General features: G+C 39.7%; 1 protein-coding gene across 2 annotated transcripts in view; it reads left to right on the forward strand.

The window, feature by feature from the left end:
• LOC118401753 (unconventional myosin-IXb-like) overlaps positions 1–18,721 on the forward strand; it is a 101,185-nt gene that overhangs the window by 29,039 nt on the left and 53,425 nt on the right. For both annotated transcript variants that reach the window (XM_052476086.1, XM_052476085.1), the window contains exon 6: positions 6,155–6,255. In XM_052476086.1, the coding sequence (XP_052332046.1) occupies positions 6,155–6,255 (101 nt within the window). The remainder of the gene's footprint in view (positions 1–6,154; positions 6,256–18,721) is intronic.

Below are 18,721 nucleotides of genomic sequence, written 5' to 3' on the forward strand. Positions count from 1 at the left end.
CACACACACACACACACACACACACACACACACACACACACACACACACTGAGCCCGAAGACTACGCATACCTACAACAGGTAAACACACACACACACACACACACACACACACACACACACACACACACACACACACACACACACTGAGCCCGAAGACTACGCATACCTACAACAGGTAAACACACACACACACACACACACACACACACACACACACACACTGAGCCCGAAGACTACGCATACCTACAACAGGTAAACACACACACACACACACACACACACACACACACACACACACACACACACACACACACACTAAGCCCGAAGACTACGCATACCTACAACAGGTAAACACACACACACACACACACACACACACACACACACACACACACACACACACACACACACACACACACTAAGCCCGAAGACTACGCATACCTACAACAGGTAAACACACACACACACACACACACACACACACACACACTGAGCCCGAAGACTACGCATACCTACAACAGGTAAACACACACACACACACACACACACACACACACACACTAAGCCCGAAGACTACGCATACCTACAACAGGTAAACAAACACACACACACACACACACACACACACACACACACACACACACACACACACACACACACACACACACACACACACACACACACACACACACACACACACACACACACACACACACACACTAAGCCCGAAGACTACGCATACCTACAACAGGTAAACACACACACACTCACACACACACACACACACACACACACTGAGCCCGAAGACTACGCATACCTACAACAGGTACACACACACACACACACACACACACACACACACACACACACACACACACACACACACACTGAGCCCGAAGACTACGCATACCTACAACAGGGACACACACACACCGGGGATTTGCCAGCTTTTGGCCGATTTAAAAAAACAAAACAAAAAACAAATGAAAAGCTGATAAATAAAACTGTTACTGTTGCCACAATGACCAGGTGAAAAACATCCCATTGTAAAATAATACTTTTTATTTATCAATGGAAATACGTTCGACCGTCATGCTTATCGATCTCTAGGTTCATTTGGATAATATAGTGTAAATAAATTGTGTTCATTTTCGTTAGTCATCATGTATCTTTATATTTGTCCAACACAACTATCACACGCACAGCATACAGAGATTTATTTTGAGAGGGATTTCTCCTAATGCTCCTCTTGCAGCTGGAGTTAAACATGCTTTTAGAAGCCCACTCATTGCACAACAATTCTAAAAATGCGATTGCATGTTAAAAACAATTGTGGTGCATGATTTAAAAAAAAGAGCTACTATTTTTATTTCTCAACTGGTAATTGAAGCGCACCACCTCCCATTCACAATTCAACTGCAAGCAACGGGCCATCAGCGCATCACCACCACTTTACAATGTGAGCTGGAGGAAATATGCATTTGGAAATTATACTTAATTGTTTTATTCACAATTCAAGTGCAGATAACAGGAAGTGTGTATTTTTAAAACATACTCATTTGTTTTGAAACCTGACCGTTTTATTTCATATTATGAGGCATGTCTTGCTTCAACGTAGCCTATAGGCAAAATCCCACCGTGGAAACGTGGAGGTAGTTAATTTATAAAGAAGTCATTATGTGGCGCGAGAGTTTCAAGCTTGAGGAAAGCTTACAATTGATTTAATTTCTACCAGTCTGCGTGCCAGTTATGATTTTCATGTGCACGTTTTCGCGGAACAGTTTCATTTAAATAAATAAATAAAAAAGTTTGTTTCTCAAAATCGTTGGCATGTGGTTTAATCATAAGAATCTGAATTAAAATGATAAAAAGCTCATGCGAGATCCCCAACCTCCGCCATATGGACACTTTGATACACCGTGATCCATTGGCTAAAGAACTCACTGGTGTAAAAAATACTTAAAACCTACTTAAGTAGTACTTTCTTGTTGGTGCTATCTGTACTTTACTTAACTTTTACTTCACTACATTCCTAAAGGAAATAATGTACTTTTTACTCCAAACATTTTCCCTGACACCCACAAGTATGTGTTGCATGTTGAATGCTTAGCAGGACAGGAACATGGTCTAATTTATCAAGAGAACATCCCTGGTAATCCCTACTGCCTCTGATCTGGAGGGCTCACTAAACAGAGGACATCCCTGGTCATCCCTACTGCCTCTGATCTGGAGGACTCACTAAACAGAGAACATCCCTGGTCATCCCTACTGCCTCTGATCTGGAGGACTCACTAAACAGAGGACATCCCTGGTCATCTCTACTGCCTCTGATCTGGAGGGCTCACTAAACAGAGAACATCCCTGGTCATCCCTACTGCCTCTGATCTGGTGGACTCACTAAACAGAGAACATCCCTGGTCATCCCTACTGCCTCTGATCTGGAGGGCTCACTAAACAGAGAACATCCCTGGTCATCCCTACTACCTCTGATCTGGAGGGCTCACTAAACAGAGAACATCCCTGGTCATCCCTACTGCCTCTGATCTGGAGGGCTCACTAAACAGAGAACATCCCTGGTCATCCCTACTGCCTCTGATCTGGAGGGCTCACTAAACAGAGAACATCCCTGGTCATCCCTACTGCCTCTGATCTGGCAGACTCACTAAACAGAGAACATCCCTGGTCTTCCCTACTGCCTCTGATCTGGATGGCTCAATAAACAGAGAACATCCCTGGTCTTCCCTACTGCCTCTGATCTGGTGGACTCACTAAACAGAGAACATCCCTGGCCATCCCTACTGCCTCTGATCTGGTGGACTCACTAAACACTTCGTTTGTAAATTATGTCTGAGTGTTGGAGTGCGTCCCTGGCTGTCCATTTGTTTTTAAGAAGAAGAAAATGGTACCGCCTCGTTTGCTTAATATAAGGAGAATTTGAAATGATTTATACTTTAACTTTTGTAGTATTTTACTGGGTGACTTTCACTTTTGATATTTTACTTTTCTACTTTTCTTTTACTTAAAATGTGGTACTTTTTCCACCACTGAAAGAAGTGAGCGAATGGAACTCATATCCAATAGGCCAATGAAGCAGTAGGCCTATAACCTCCATTGCTCTTTCACACTGAGAATAGGTGATTATCGAGGGGAGATTGTTGGAAAGATTTTTCAAATAGCTTACTGTGAGGAACTATAGTTTATTTATATTTTTAATTTTACCTCCTTTTTCTCCCCAATTTCCATCGTGTCTCATCGCTGCAACTCCCCAACGGGCTCGGGAGGTGAAGGTCGAGTCATGCGTCCTCCGATATGTGTCCCGCCAAACCGCGCTTCTTAACACCCGCTGGCTTAACCCGGAAGCCAGCCGCACCAATGTGTCGGAGGAAACATCGTTCAACTGACGACCGAGGTCAACCCGGTCTGCCACACGGAGTTGCTAGAGCGCTATGAGCCAAGGAAAGTCTAGGCTAAGCTTTCTGGTGAACTATTTTTAATATTTGTTTTTATTTATGTATAGGCAGGAGAAATTATATAATTTTATATTAAAAAAAAGAATCCCATTTACTTCCCTATTTGTCACGCCCTGACCTTAGAGATCCTTCATTCTCTATTTTGGTTAGGTCGGGGTGTGACTAGAGTGGGCATTCTAGTTTCTTTCTACGGAAGAGTTTTGGTTCCTGACTCAAGTCTCCCTCAGAGCAGTAAAACTTACCTTCGCCAGCTCATGTCTGTGTGAAGCTGGATTCAGAAGTGCTCTCATCTGCATTAAAACCAAATATCCATCCAGGTTGGAAGTGACGATAGATATATATTTTTTAAATTTACTAGGCAGAGATGAGGTGCGCACTGTTTGCCACGCCCCCTGATTTTGAGAAGCTCCGACTCGACATGCATCAAACACACCCATCTCATTAGTGGGGGTGAGAAAAACGTGCTTTCAAGGCAACTGAGAACTCGGGGAAAAAACAAGGTGAAATCGTGATGTCAGTGATCTTCTGGTGGGAAAGCCTGAGCTTTAGAAAGAGGCCAAAGTTCCTAACTTGGAAATCCTTTCAAAATGATTTTTCCCAGTCGGAACTCATTTTTCCCCCCAGTAGTCTTAACCTCTTGGGGCTAGGGGGCAGAATTTTCACTTTTGGATAAGTAGCGTGCCCAATTTCAACTTCTTGCTACTCATGCCAAGAATATAAGATATGCATATTATTCATATATTTGGATAGAAAACACTCTGAAGTTTCTAAAACTGTTTGAATCATGTCTGTGAGTATAACAGAACTTATGTAGAAGACAAAACCCTGAGGACTAACTGTTCAGAATTATTATTATTTTTGCCTCTCTCTGTTCCCTGACCTGTTAATGCCAAGGGATATTTCTTAGGAACCTGTTTTCAGTTCCTACCGCTTCCACTAGATGTCACCAGTCTTTGGAATTTTATTCCTTTGTGCAATGAAGAAGTAGGCCAACTAGGAACTGGGTACACTTTTGTGAGTTGCGCAAGATGTGAAAAGTGGCGCTGGTTTGTTTTCATTCCTGTATTGAACACAGATTGCCCCGTCTACAATTTGATCGATTATTAACGTTTAAAAATACCTAAAGTTGTATTACAAAAGTATTTTGAAATATTTTGGCAAAGTTTATTGGCAGCTTTTGAAATATTTTGTAGTGATGTTGCGTTTTTTGTAAGCTGTTTTTTTTCTGGATCAAACAAGCTTTATAAATGGACATTTTGGATATATATGGACGGAATTAATCGAACAAAAGGACCAATTGTGATGTTTATGGGACAATTTGGAGTGCCAACAAAAGAAGCTTGTGAAAGGTAATGCATGTTTTATATTTTATTTCAGCGTTTTGTGTAGCGCCTGCAGGGTTGAAATATGCTAACCCCTTTGTTTACAGCTGGTGCAGATGGTGCAGGCTATCAGATAATAGCTTCTTATGCTTTCGCCGAAAAGCATTTTAAAAATCTGACATGTTGGCTGGATTCACAACGAGTGTAGCTTTAATTGAGTATCTTACATGTGTGATTTAATGAAAGTTTGAATTTTATAGTATTTTATTTGAATCTGGCGCTCTGCATTTTCCCTGGCAATTGGCCAGTTGAGACATTTGCGTTTATTTATTTAGATTTCCGATTTTCCAGTTGCTTTGAACGAGGCATTATGTCCGTCTAAATTGCAATTGATAGCCCCACATTAAAAGTATGTGATGGTGAGTTGAAAAGACAATCAGAAATACTGTTACAATCAAATCTAATTTTATTGGTCGCATACACATATTTAGCAGATGTTATTGCGGGTGTAGCAAACGCTTGTGTTCCTAGCTCCAACAGTGCAGTAATATCTAACAATTCACAACAATACACACAAATCTAAAAGTAAAATAATGGAATTAAGAAATATAGAAATATTAGGATGAGCAATGTCGAAGTCCGGAGTATAAATATATATAGAATGTTTTGTTAAAATGTTTTGCAATTGACTGCCATAGCCCCAAATAAAACAAGTAAACATTGGCTGTAAATAAATACATTTCACATGGTTGGGGTCATGAGAATGTTCAGATATCAAAATGGGGTTGTGGACTAAAACAGTTTGGGAACCCCTGTCCTAATGGGTTATGCACACCAATGGAAACCCAGACACACACTGAGCCTGAAAACAACACACCTCCAACAGGTACACTCTCACTCACTCACACACTCTCACTCACTCACTCACTCACTCACTCACTCACTCACACACTCTCTCCTCTCTCTCTCTCTTTCTCTCACTCACACACTCTCTCTCCTCTCTCTCTCTTTCTCTCACTCACACACTCTCTCTCCTCTCTCTCTTTCTCTCACTCTCTCCTCTCTCTTTCTCTCACTCACACACTCTCTCTCCTCTCTCTTTCTCTCACTCACACTCTCTCCTCTCTCTCTCTTTCTCTCACTCACACACTCTCTCTCCTCTCTCTCTCTTTTTCTCACTCACACACTCTCTCTCCTCTCTCTCTCTCTTTCTCTCACTCACACACTCTCTCTCCTCTCTTTCTCTCACTCACACTCTCTCTCTCCTCTCTCTTTCTCTCACTCTCACACACACTCTCCCCTCTCTCTATTTCTCTCTCACACATTCTCTTTCTCTCTCTTGGTCTGTATCACTTTGCAGGAGGACTTTAATTTAGAAGATGCTGAGGACCTCAGGCGTGAGTTCAAGAGGCTTCATCAGGCCATGGAGATGGTGGGATTCCTGGTCCCCACCAAGAAACAGTACGTATGGCTACTGTAGGGTTACAGATCGAGGGAGAAGGAGAGATGGAGAGGTGGACAGAGAGAGAGAGCGACAGAAGAGAACGAAATATCCCTAAAAAAGCCATTTATCATAGTTCAGAAACCTTACCCTCTCTTCTTAACATCTCCTGTACTATGCTCCAGCCTTGATCTGATCGTTTTCCTGAAGAGTTGGTGTCATACCTCGTGGCTCATGGAACTAAAACAGTACGCGTGTACCAGCAGACAACTATCCAGTAATTCCTCCTCTCTCTCCCATTAGCCGCAGCAGGTTAGAGCTGGTCAGACATAGCAGGGGGAAATGCAGAGAGCAGTACAGAAGCGGGAATCTGATGTTGACCTCAGGGCCTGGCATGTGTGGGAGAGAGAACTAGTATAACCCGGTTACTCACCTGTTAGAGGTATATCTCTAGTATAACCCGGTTACTCACCTGTTAGAGGTATATCTCTAGTATAACTCAGTTACTCACCTGTTAGAGGTATATCTCTAGTATAACTCAGTTACTCACCTGTTAGAGGTATATCTCTAGTATAACTCAGTTACTCACCTGTTAGAGGTATATCTCTAGTATAACTCAGTTACTCACCTGTTAGAGGTGTATCTCTAGTATAACTCAGTTACTCACCTGTTAGAGGTGTATCTCTAGTATAACTCAGTTACTCACCTGTTAGAGGTATATCTCTAGTATAACTCAGTTACTCACCTGTTAGAGGTATATCTCTAGTATAACTCAGTTACTCACCTGTTAGAGGTATATCTCTAGTATAACTCAGTTACTCACCTGTTAGAGGTATAACTCAGTTACTCACCTGTTAGAGGTATAACCCAGTTACTCACCTGTTAGAGGTATATCTCTAGTATAACTCAGTTACTCACCTGTTAGAGGTATAACTCAGTTACTCACCTGTTAGAGGTATAACTCAGTTACTCACCTGTTAGAGGTATATCTCTAGTATAACTCAGTTACTCACCTGTTAGAGGTATATCTCTAGTATAACTCAGTTACTCACCTGTTAGAGGTATAACTCAGTTACTCACCTGTTAGAGGTATATCTCTAGTATAACTCAGTTACTCACCTGTTAGAGGTGTATCTCTAGTATAACTCAGTTACTCACCTGTTAGAGGTATATCTCTAGTATAACTCAGTTACTCACCTGTTAGAGGTATATCTCTAGTATAACCCAGTTACTCACCTGTTAGAGGTATAACTCAGTTACTCACCTGTTAGAGGTATATCTCTAGTATAACTCAGTTACTCACCTGTTAGAGGTATATCTCTAGTATAACTCAGTTACTCACCTGTTAGAGGTGTATCTCTAGTATAACTCAGTTACTCACCTGTTAGATGTGTATCTCTAGTATAACTCAGTTACTCACCTGTTAGAGGTATATATCTAGTATAACTCAGTTACTCACCTGTTAGAGGTGTATCTCTAGTATAACTCAGTTACTCACCTGTTAGAGGTATATCTCTAGTATAACTCAGTTACTCACCTGTTAGAGGTATATATCTAGTATAACTCAGTTACTCACCTGTTAGAGGTATATCTCTAGTATAACTCAGTTACTCACCTGTTAGAGGTGTATCTCTAGTATAACTCAGTTACTCACCTGTTAGAGGTGTATCTCTAGTATAACTCAGTTACTCACCTGTTAGAGGTATATCTCTAGTATAACTCAGTTACTCACCTGTTAGAGGTGTATCTCTAGTATAACTCAGTTACTCACCTGTTAGAGGTATATATCTAGTATAACTCAGTTACTCACCTGTTAGAGGTATATCTCTAGTATAACTCAGTTACTCACCTGTTAGAGGTATATCTCTAGTATAACTCAGTTACTCACCTGTTAGAGGTGTATCTCTAGTATAACTCAGTTACTCACCTGTTAGAGGTATAACCCAGTTAATCACCTGTTAGAGGTATATCTCTAGTATAACTCAGTTACTCACCTGTTAGAGGTGTATCTCTAGTATAACTCAGTTACTCACCTGTTAGAGGTGTATCTCTAGTATAACTCAGTTACTCACCTGTTAGAGGTATATCTGTAGTATAACTCAGTTACTCACCTGTTAGAGGTGTATCTCTAGTATAACTCAGTTACTCACCTGTTAGAGGTGTATCTCTAGTATAACTCAGTTACTCACCTGTTAGAGGTATATCTCTAGTATAACTCAGTTACTCACCTGTTAGAGGTATATATCTAGTATAACTCAGTTACTCACCTGTTAGAGGTATATCTCTAGTATAACTCAGTTACTCACCTGTTAGAGGTGTATCTCTAGTATAACTCAGTTACTCACCTGTTAGAGGTATAACTCAGTTACTCACCTGTTAGAGGTATATCTCTAGTATAACTCAGTTACTCACCTGTTAGAGGTGTATCTCTAGTATAACTCAGTTACTCACCTGTTAGAGGTATATCTCTAGTATAACTCAGTTACTCACCTGTTAGAGGTATATCTCTAGTATAACTCAGTTACTCACCTGTTAGAGGTGTATCTCTAGTATAACCCAGTTACTCACCTGTTAGAGGTATAACCCAGTTACTCACCTGTTAGAGGTATATCTCTAGTATAACTCAGTTACTCACCTGTTAGAGGTATATCTCTAGTATAACTCAGTTACTCACCTGTTAGAGGTATATCTCTAGTATAACTCAGTTACTCACCTGTTAGAGGTATAACCCAGTTACTCACCTGTTAGAGGTATATCTCTAGTATAACCCAGTTACTCACCTGTTAGAGGTATAACCCAGTTACTCACCTGTTAGAGGTATAACTCAGTTACTCACCTGTTAGAGGTATAACTCAGTTACTCACCTGTTAGAGGTATAACCCAGTTACTCACCTGTTAGAGGTATAACTCAGTTACTCACCTGTTAGAGGTATAACTCAGTTACTCACCTGTTAGAGGTATAACTCAGTTACTCACCTGTTAGAGGTATAACTCAGTTACTCACCTGTTAGAGGTATAACTCAGTTACTCACCTGTTAGAGGTATAACTCAGTTACTCACCTGTTAGAGGTATAACTCAGTTACTCACCTGTTAGAGGTATAACTCAGTTACTCACCTGTTAGAGGTATAACTCAGTTACTCACCTGTTAGAGGTATAACTCAGTTACTCACCTGTTAGAGGTATAACTCAGTTACTCACCTGTTAGAGGTATAACCCAGTTACTCACCTGTTAGAGGTATATCTCTAGTATAACTCAGTTACTCACCTGTTAGAGGTATAACTCAGTTACTCACCTGTTAGAGGTATAACTCAGTTACTCACCTGTTAGAGGTATAACTCAGTTACTCACCTGTTAGAGGTATAACTCAGTTACTCACCTGTTAGAGGTATAACCCAGTTACTCACCTGTTAGAGGTATATCTCTAGTATAACCCAGTTACTCACCTGTTAGAGGTATAACCCAGTTACTCACCTGTTAGAGGTATAACCCAGTTACTCACCTGTTAGAGGTATAACCCAGTTACTCACCTGTTAGAGGTATAACTCAGTTACTCACCTGTTAGAGGTATAACTCAGTTACTCACCTGTTAGAGGTGGTATAACTCAGTTACTCACCTGTTAGAGGTATAACTCAGTTACTCACCTGTTAGAGGTATAACTCAGTTACTCACCTGTTAGAGGTATAACCCAGTTACTCACCTGTTAGAGGTGTATCTCTAGTATAACCCAGTTACTCACCTGTTAGAGGTATAACTCAGTTACTCACCTGTTAGAGGTATAACTCAGTTACTCACCTGTTAGAGGTATAACCCAGTTACTCACCTGTTAGAGGTATAACCTAGTTACTCACCTGTTAGAGGTATAACTCAGTTACTCACCTGTTAGAGGTATAACCCAGTTACTCACCTGTTAGAGGTATAACCCAGTTACTCACCTGTTAGAGGTATAACTCAGTTACTCACCTGTTAGAGGTATAACTCAGTTACTCACCTGTTAGAGGTATAACCCAGTTACTCACCTGTTAGAGGTATAACCCAGTTACTCACCTGTTAGAGGTATAACTCAGTTACTCACCTGTTAGAGGTATAACCCAGTTACTCACCTGTTAGAGGTATAACTCAGTTACTCACCTGTTAGAGGTATAACCCAGTTACTCACCTGTTAGAGGTATAACCCAGTTACTCACCTGTTAGAGGTATAACTCAGTTACTCACCTGTTAGAGGTATAACTCAGTTACTCACCTGTTAGAGGTATAACCCAGTTACTCACCTGTTAGAGGTATAACTCAGTTACTCACCTGTTAGAGGTATAACTCAGTTACTCACCTGTTAGAGGTATATCTCTAGTATAACTCAGTTACTCACCTGTTAGAGGTATAACTCAGTTACTCACCTGTTAGAGGTATATCTCTAGTATAACTCAGTTACTCACCTGTTAGAGGTATAACTCAGTTACTCACCTGTTAGAGGTATATCTCTAGTATAACTCAGTTACTCACCTGTTAGAGGTATAACTCAGTTACTCACCTGTTAGAGGTATATCTCTAGTATAACTCAGTTACTCACCTGTTAGAGGTATATCTCTAGTATAACTCAGTTACTCACCTGTTAGAGGTATAACTCAGTTACTCACCTGTTAGAGGTATAACTCAGTTACTCACCTGTTAGAGGTATATCTCTAGTATAACTCAGTTACTCACCTGTTAGAGGTGTATCTCTAGTATAACTCAGTTACTCACCTGTTAGAGGTATATCTCTAGTATAACTCAGTTACTCACCTGTTAGAGGTATAACTCAGTTACTCACCTGTTAGAGGTATAACCCAGTTACTCACCTGTTAGAGGTATATCTCTAGTATAACTCAGTTACTCACCTGTTAGAGGTATAACTCAGTTACTCACCTGTTAGAGGTATAACCCAGTTACTCACCTGTTAGAGGTATATCTCTAGTATAACTCAGTTACTCACCTGTTAGAGGTATAACTCAGTTACTCACCTGTTAGAGGTATATCTCTAGTATAACTCAGTTACTCACCTGTTAGAGGTATATCTCTAGTATAACTCAGTTACTCACCTGTTAGAGGTATAACTCAGTTACTCACCTGTTAGAGGTATATCTCTAGTATAACTCAGTTACTCACCTGTTAGAGGTATATCTCTAGTATAACTCAGTTACTCACCTGTTAGAGGTATAACTCAGTTACTCACCTGTTAGAGGTATAACCCAGTTACTCACCTGTTAGAGGTATATCTCTAGTATAACTCAGTTACTCACCTGTTAGAGGTATAACTCAGTTACTCACCTGTTAGAGGTATAACCCAGTTACTCACCTGTTAGAGGTATAACTCAGTTACTCACCTGTTAGAGGTATATCTCTAGTATAACTCAGTTACTCACCTGTTAGAGGTATATCTCTAGTATAACTCAGTTACTCACCTGTTAGAGGTGTATCTCTAGTATAACTCAGTTACTCACCTGTTAGAGGTATATCTCTAGTATAACTCAGTTACTCACCTGTTAGAGGTGTATCTCTAGTATAACTCAGTTACTCACCTGTTAGAGGTGTATCTCTAGTATAACTCAGTTACTCACCTGTTAGAGGTATATCTCTAGTATAACTCAGTTACTCACCTGTTAGAGGTATATCTCTAGTATAACTCAGTTACTCACCTGTTAGAGGTATAACTCAGTTACTCACCTGTTAGAGGTATATCTCTAGTATAACTCAGTTACTCACCTGTTAGAGGTATAACCCAGTTACTCACCTGTTAGAGGTATATCTCTAGTATAACTCAGTTACTCACCTGTTAGAGGTATATCTCTAGTATAACTCAGTTACTCACCTGTTAGAGGTATAACTCAGTTACTCACCTGTTAGAGGTATATCTCTAGTATAACTCAGTTACTCACCTGTTAGAGGTATATCTCTAGTATAACTCAGTTACTCACCTGTTAGAGGTATATCTCTAGTATAACTCAGTTACTCACCTGTTAGAGGTATATCTCTAGTATAACCCAGTTACTCACCTGTTAGAGGTATAACTCAGTTACTCACCTGTTAGAGGTATAACCCAGTTACTCACCTGTTAGAGGTATAACTCAGTTACTCACCTGTTAGAGGTATAACTCAGTTACTCACCTGTTAGAGGTATAACAGTTACTCACCTGTTAGAGGTATATCTCTAGTATAACTCAGTTACTCACCTGTTAGAGGTATAACTCAGTTACTCACCTGTTAGAGGTATATCTCTAGTATAACTCAGTTACTCACCTGTTAGAGGTATATCTCTAGTATAACTCAGTTACTCACCTGTTAGAGGTATAGTTCTCTATATCTCTAGTATAACTCAGTTACTCACCTGTTAGAGGTATATCTCTAGTATAACTCAGTTACTCACCTGTTAGAGGTAATAGTTACTCACCTGTTAGAGGTATAACTCAGTTACTCACCTGTTAGAGGTATATCTCTAGTATAACTCAGTTACTCACCTGTTAGAGGTAACTAGTTACTCTAGTATAACCCAGTTACTCACCAGTATAACTCAGTTACTCACCTGTTAGATGTGTATCTCTAGTATAACTCAGTTACTCACCTGTTAGAGGTATATCTCTAGTATAACTCAGTTACTCACCTGTTAGAGGTGTATCTCTAGTATAACTCAGTTACTCACCTGTTAGAGGTATATCTCTAGTATAACTCAGTTACTCACCTGTTAGAGGTGTATCTCTAGTATAACTCAGTTACTCACCTGTTAGAGGTATATCTCTAGTATAACTCAGTTACTCACCTGTTAGAGGTATATAACTCAGTTAATCACCTGTATATATCTCTAGTATAACTCAGTTACTCACCTGTTAGAGGTATATCTCTAGTATAACTCAGTTACTCACCTGTTAGAGGTATATCTCTAGTATAACTCAGTTACTCACCTGTTAGAGGTATAACTCAGTTACTCACCTGTTAGAGGTGTATCTCTAGTATAACTCAGTTACTCACCTGTTAGAGGTATAACTCAGTTACTCACCTGTTAGAGGTATATCTCTAGTATAACTCAGTTACTCACCTGTTAGAGGTATATCTCTAGTATAACTCAGTTACTCACCTGTTAGAGGTATATCTCTAGTATAACTCAGTTACTCACCTGTTAGAGGTATATCTCTAGTATAACTCAGTTACTCACCTGTTAGAGGTGTATCTCTAGTATAACCCAGTTACTCACCTGTTAGAGGTATATCTCTAGTATAACCCAGTTACTCACCTGTTAGAGGTATAACCCAGTTACTCACCTGTTAGAGGTATAACTCAGTTACTCACCTGTTAGAGGTATATCTCTAGTATAACCCAGTTACTCACCTGTTAGAGGTATATCTCTAGTATAACTCAGTTACTCACCTGTTAGAGGTATAGTTACTCACCTGTTAGTATAACTCAGTTACTCACCTGTTAGAGGTAGAGGTATATCTCTAGTATAACTCAGTTACTCACCTGTTAGAGGTATATCTCTAGTATAACTCAGTTACTCACCTGTTAGAGGGTATAATCAGTTACTCACCTGTTAGAGGTATAACTCAGTTACTCACCTGTTAGAGGTGTATCTCTAGTATAACTCAGTTACTCACCTGTTAGAGGTATATCTCTAGTATAACTCAGTTACTCACCTGTTAGAGGTATATCTAGTATAACTCAGTTACTCACCTGTTAGAGGTATATCTCTAGTATAACTCAGTTACTCACCTGTTAGAGGTGTATCTCTAGTATAACTCAGTTACTCACCTGTTAGAGGTATATCTCTAGTATAACTCAGTTACTCACCTGTTAGAGGTATATCTCTAGTATAACTCAGTTACTCACCTGTTAGAGGTATATCTCTAGTATAACTCAGTTACTCACCTGTTAGAGGTATATCTCTAGTATAACTCAGTTACTCACCTGTTAGAGGTATATCTCTAGTATAACTCAGTTACTCACCTGTTAGAGGTATAACTCTAGTATAACTCAGTTACTCACCTGTTAGGTATATCTCTAGTATAACTCAGTTACTCACCTGTTAGAGGTATATCTCTAGTATAGTAGTTACTCAGTTAGTATAACTCAGTTACTCACCTGTTAGAGGTATAACTCAGTTACTCACCTGTTAGAGGTATAACTCAGTTACTCACCTGTTAGAGGTATATCTCTAGTATAACTCAGTTACTCACCTGTTAGAGGTATATCTCTAGTATAACTCAGTTACTCACCTGTTAGAGGTATAACTCAGTTACTCACCTGTTAGAGGTATATCTCTAGTATAACTCAGTTACTCACCTGTTAGAGGTGTATCTCTAGTATAACTCAGTTACTCACCTGTTAGAGGTATATCTCTAGTATAACTCAGTTACTCACCTGTTAGAGGTATATCTCTAGTATAACTCAGTTACTCACCTGTTAGAGGTATATCTCTAGTATAACTCAGTTACTCACCTGTTAGAGGTATAACCCAGTTACTCACCTGTTAGAGGTATATCTCTAGTATAACTCAGTTACTCACCTGTTAGAGGTGTATCTCTAGTATAACTCAGTTACTCACCTGTTAGAGGTATATCTCTAGTATAACTCAGTTACTCACCTGTTAGAGGTGTATCTCTAGTATAACCCAGTTACTCACCTGTTAGAGGTATAACCCAGTTACTCACCTGTTAGAGGTATAACTCAGTTACTCACCTGTTAGAGGTATAACCCAGTTACTCACCTGTTAGAGGTATAACCCAGTTACTCACCTGTTAGAGGTATATCTCTAGTATAACCCAGTTACTCACCTGTTAGAGGTATAACCCAGTTACTCACCTGTTAGAGGTATAACTCAGTTACTCACCTGTTAGAGGTGTATCTCTAGTATAACTCAGTTACTCACCTGTTAGAGGTATATCTCTAGTATAACTCAGTTACTCACCTGTTAGAGGTGTATCTCTAGTATAACTCAGTTACTCACCTGTTAGAGGTATATCTCTAGTAACTCAGTTACTCACCTGTTAGACTCAGTTATAGTTACTCACCTGTTAGAGGTATATCTCACCTAGAGGTATAACTCAGTTACTCACCTGTTAGAGGTATATCTCTAGTATAACTCAGTTACTCACCTGTTAGAGGTATATCTCTAGTATAACTCAGTTACTCACCTGTTAGAGGTGTATCTCTAGTATAACTCAGTTACTCACCTGTTAGAGGTATATCTCTAGTATAACTCAGTTACTCACCTGTTAGAGGTATATCTCTAGTATAACTCAGTTACTCACCTGTTAGAGGTGTATCTCTAGTATAACTCAGTTACTCACCTGTTAGAGGTATATATCTAGTATAACTCAGTTACTCACCTGTTAGAGGTATATCTCTAGTATAACTCAGTTACTCACCTGTTAGAGGTATATCTCTAGTATAACTCAGTTACTCACCTGTTAGAGGTATATCTCTAGTATAACTCAGTTACTCACCTGTTAGAGGTATATCTCTAGTATAACTCAGTTACTCACCTGTTAGAGGTGTATCTCTAGTATAACTCAGTTACTCACCTGTTAGAGGTATAACTCAGTTACTCACCTGTTAGAGGTATATCTCTAGTATAACTCAGTTACTCACCTGTTAGAGGTATATCTCTAGTATAACTCAGTTACTCACCTGTTAGAGGTGTATCTCTAGTATAACCCAGTTACTCACCTGTTAGAGGTATATCTCTAGTATAACTCAGTTACTCACCTGTTAGAGGTATAACCCAGTTACTCACCTGTTAGAGGTATATCTCTAGTATAACCCAGTTACTCACCTGTTAGAGGTATAACCCAGTTACTCACCTGTTAGAGGTATAACTCAGTTACTCACCTGTTAGAGGTATAACCCAGTTACTCACCTGTTAGAGGTATAACTCAGTTACTCACCTGTTAGAGGTATAACTCAGTTACTCACCTGTTAGAGGTATAACTCAGTTACTCACCTGTTAGAGGTATAACCCAGTTACTCACCTGTTAGAGGTATAACTCAGTTACTCACCTGTTAGAGGTATAACTCAGTTACTCACCTGTTAGAGGTATAACTCAGTTACTCACCTGTTAGAGGTATAACTCAGTTACTCACCTGTTAGAGGTATAACCCAGTTACTCACCTGTTAGAGGTATAACTCAGTTACTCACCTGTTAGAGGTATAACTCAGTTACTCACCTGTTAGAGGTATATCTCTAGTATAACCCAGTTACTCACCTGTTAGAGGTATAACTCAGTTACTCACCTGTTAGAGGTATAACTCAGTTACTCACCTGTTAGAGGTATAACTCAGTTACTCACCTGTTAGAGGTATAACCCAGTTACTCACCTGTTAGAGGTATAACTCAGTTACTCACCTGTTAGAGGTATAACTCAGTTACTCACCTGTTAGAGGTATAACCCAGTTACTCACCTGTTAGAGGTATATCTCTAGTATAACTCAGTTACTCACCTGTTAGAGGTATAACCCAGTTACTCACCTGTTAGAGGTATAACCCAGTTACTCACCTGTTAGAGGTATAACTCAGTTACTCACCTGTTAGAGGTATAACCCAGTTACTCACCTGTTAGAGGTATATCTCTAGTATAACCCAGTTACTCACCTGTTAGAGGTATAACCCAGTTACTCACCTGTTAGAGGTATAACCCAGTTACTCACCTGTTAGAGGTATAACCCAGTTACTCACCTGTTAGAGGTATAACTCAGTTACTCACCTGTTAGAGGTATAACTCAGTTACTCACCTGTTAGAGGTATATCTCTAGTATAACTCAGTTACTCACCTGTTAGAGGTATAACTCAGTTACTCACCTGTTAGAGGTATAACTCAGTTACTCACCTGTTAGAGGTATAACCCAGTTACTCACCTGTTAGAGGTATATCTCTAGTATAACCCAGTTACTCACCTGTTAGAGGTATAACTCAGTTACTCACCTGTTAGAGGTATAACTCAGTTACTCACCTGTTAGAGGTATAACCCAGTTACTCACCTGTTAGAGGTATAACCCAGTTACTCACCTGTTAGAGGTATAACTCAGTTACTCACCTGTTAGAGGTATAACCCAGTTACTCACCTGTTAGAGGTATAACCCAGTTACTCACCTGTTAGAGGTATAACCCAGTTACTCACCTGTTAGAGGTATAACTCAGTTACTCACCTGTTAGAGGTATAACCCAGTTACTCACCTGTTAGAGGTATAACTCAGTTACTCACCTGTTAGAGGTATAACCCAGTTACTCACCTGTTAGAGGTATAACCCAGTTACTCACCTGTTAGAGGTATAACCCAGTTACTCACCTGTTAGAGGTATAACCCAGTTACTCACCTGTTAGAGGTATAACCCAGTTACTCACCTGTTAGAGGTATAACCCAGTTACTCACCTGTTAGAGGTATAACTCAGTTACTCACCTGTTAGAGGTATAACCCAGTTACTCACCTGTTAGAGGTATATCTCTAGTATAACTCAGTTACTCACCTGTTAGAGGTATAACTCAGTTACTCACCTGTTAGAGGTATATCTCTAGTATAACTCAGTTACTCACCTGTTAGAGGTATAACCCAGTTACTCACCTGTTAGAGGTATAACCCAGTTACTCACCTGTTAGAGGTATAACCCAGTTACTCACCTGTTAGAGGTATAACTCAGTTACTCACCTGTTAGAGGTATAACCCAGTTACTCACCTGTTAGAGGTATATCTCTAGTATAACTCAGTTACTCACCTGTTAGAGGTATAACCCAGTTACTCACCTGTTAGAGGTATATCTCTAGTATAACTCAGTTACTCACCTGTTAGAGGTATAACCCAGTTACTCACCTGTTAGAGGTATATCTCTAGTATAACCCAGTTACTCACCTGTTAGAGGTATATCTCTAGTATAACCCAGTTACTCACCTGTTAGAGGTATATCTCTAGTATAACCCAGTTACTCACCTGTTAGAGGTATATCTCTAGTATAACCCAGTTACTCACCTGTTAGAGGTGTATCTCTAGTATAACTCAGTTACTCACCTGTTAGAGGTATAACTCAGTTACTCACCTGTTAGAGGTATAACTCAGTTACTCACCTGTTAGAGGTATAACTCAGTTACTCACCTGTTAGAGGTATAACTCAGTTACTCACCTGTTAGAGGTATATCTCTAGTATAACTCAGTTACTCACCTGTTAGAGGTGTATCTCTAGTATAACTCAGTTACTCACCTGTTAGAGGTATATCTCTAGTATAACTTAGTTACTCACCTGTTAGAGGTATATCTCTAGTATAACTCAGTTACTCACCTGTTAGAGGTATAACCCAGTTACTCACCTGTTAGAGGTATATCTCTAGTATAACTCAGTTACTCACCTGTTAGAGGTATAACCCAGTTACTCACCTGTTAGAGGTATATCTCTAGTATAACCCAGTTACTCACCTGTTAGAGGTATATCCAATTTGTAAGTCGCTCTGGATAAGAGCGTCTGCTAAATGAC

This window comes from Oncorhynchus keta, chromosome 23, assembly GCF_023373465.1.
Source record: "Oncorhynchus keta strain PuntledgeMale-10-30-2019 chromosome 23, Oket_V2, whole genome shotgun sequence".
NCBI classification, from domain to species: Eukaryota; Metazoa; Chordata; class Actinopteri; order Salmoniformes; family Salmonidae; genus Oncorhynchus; species Oncorhynchus keta.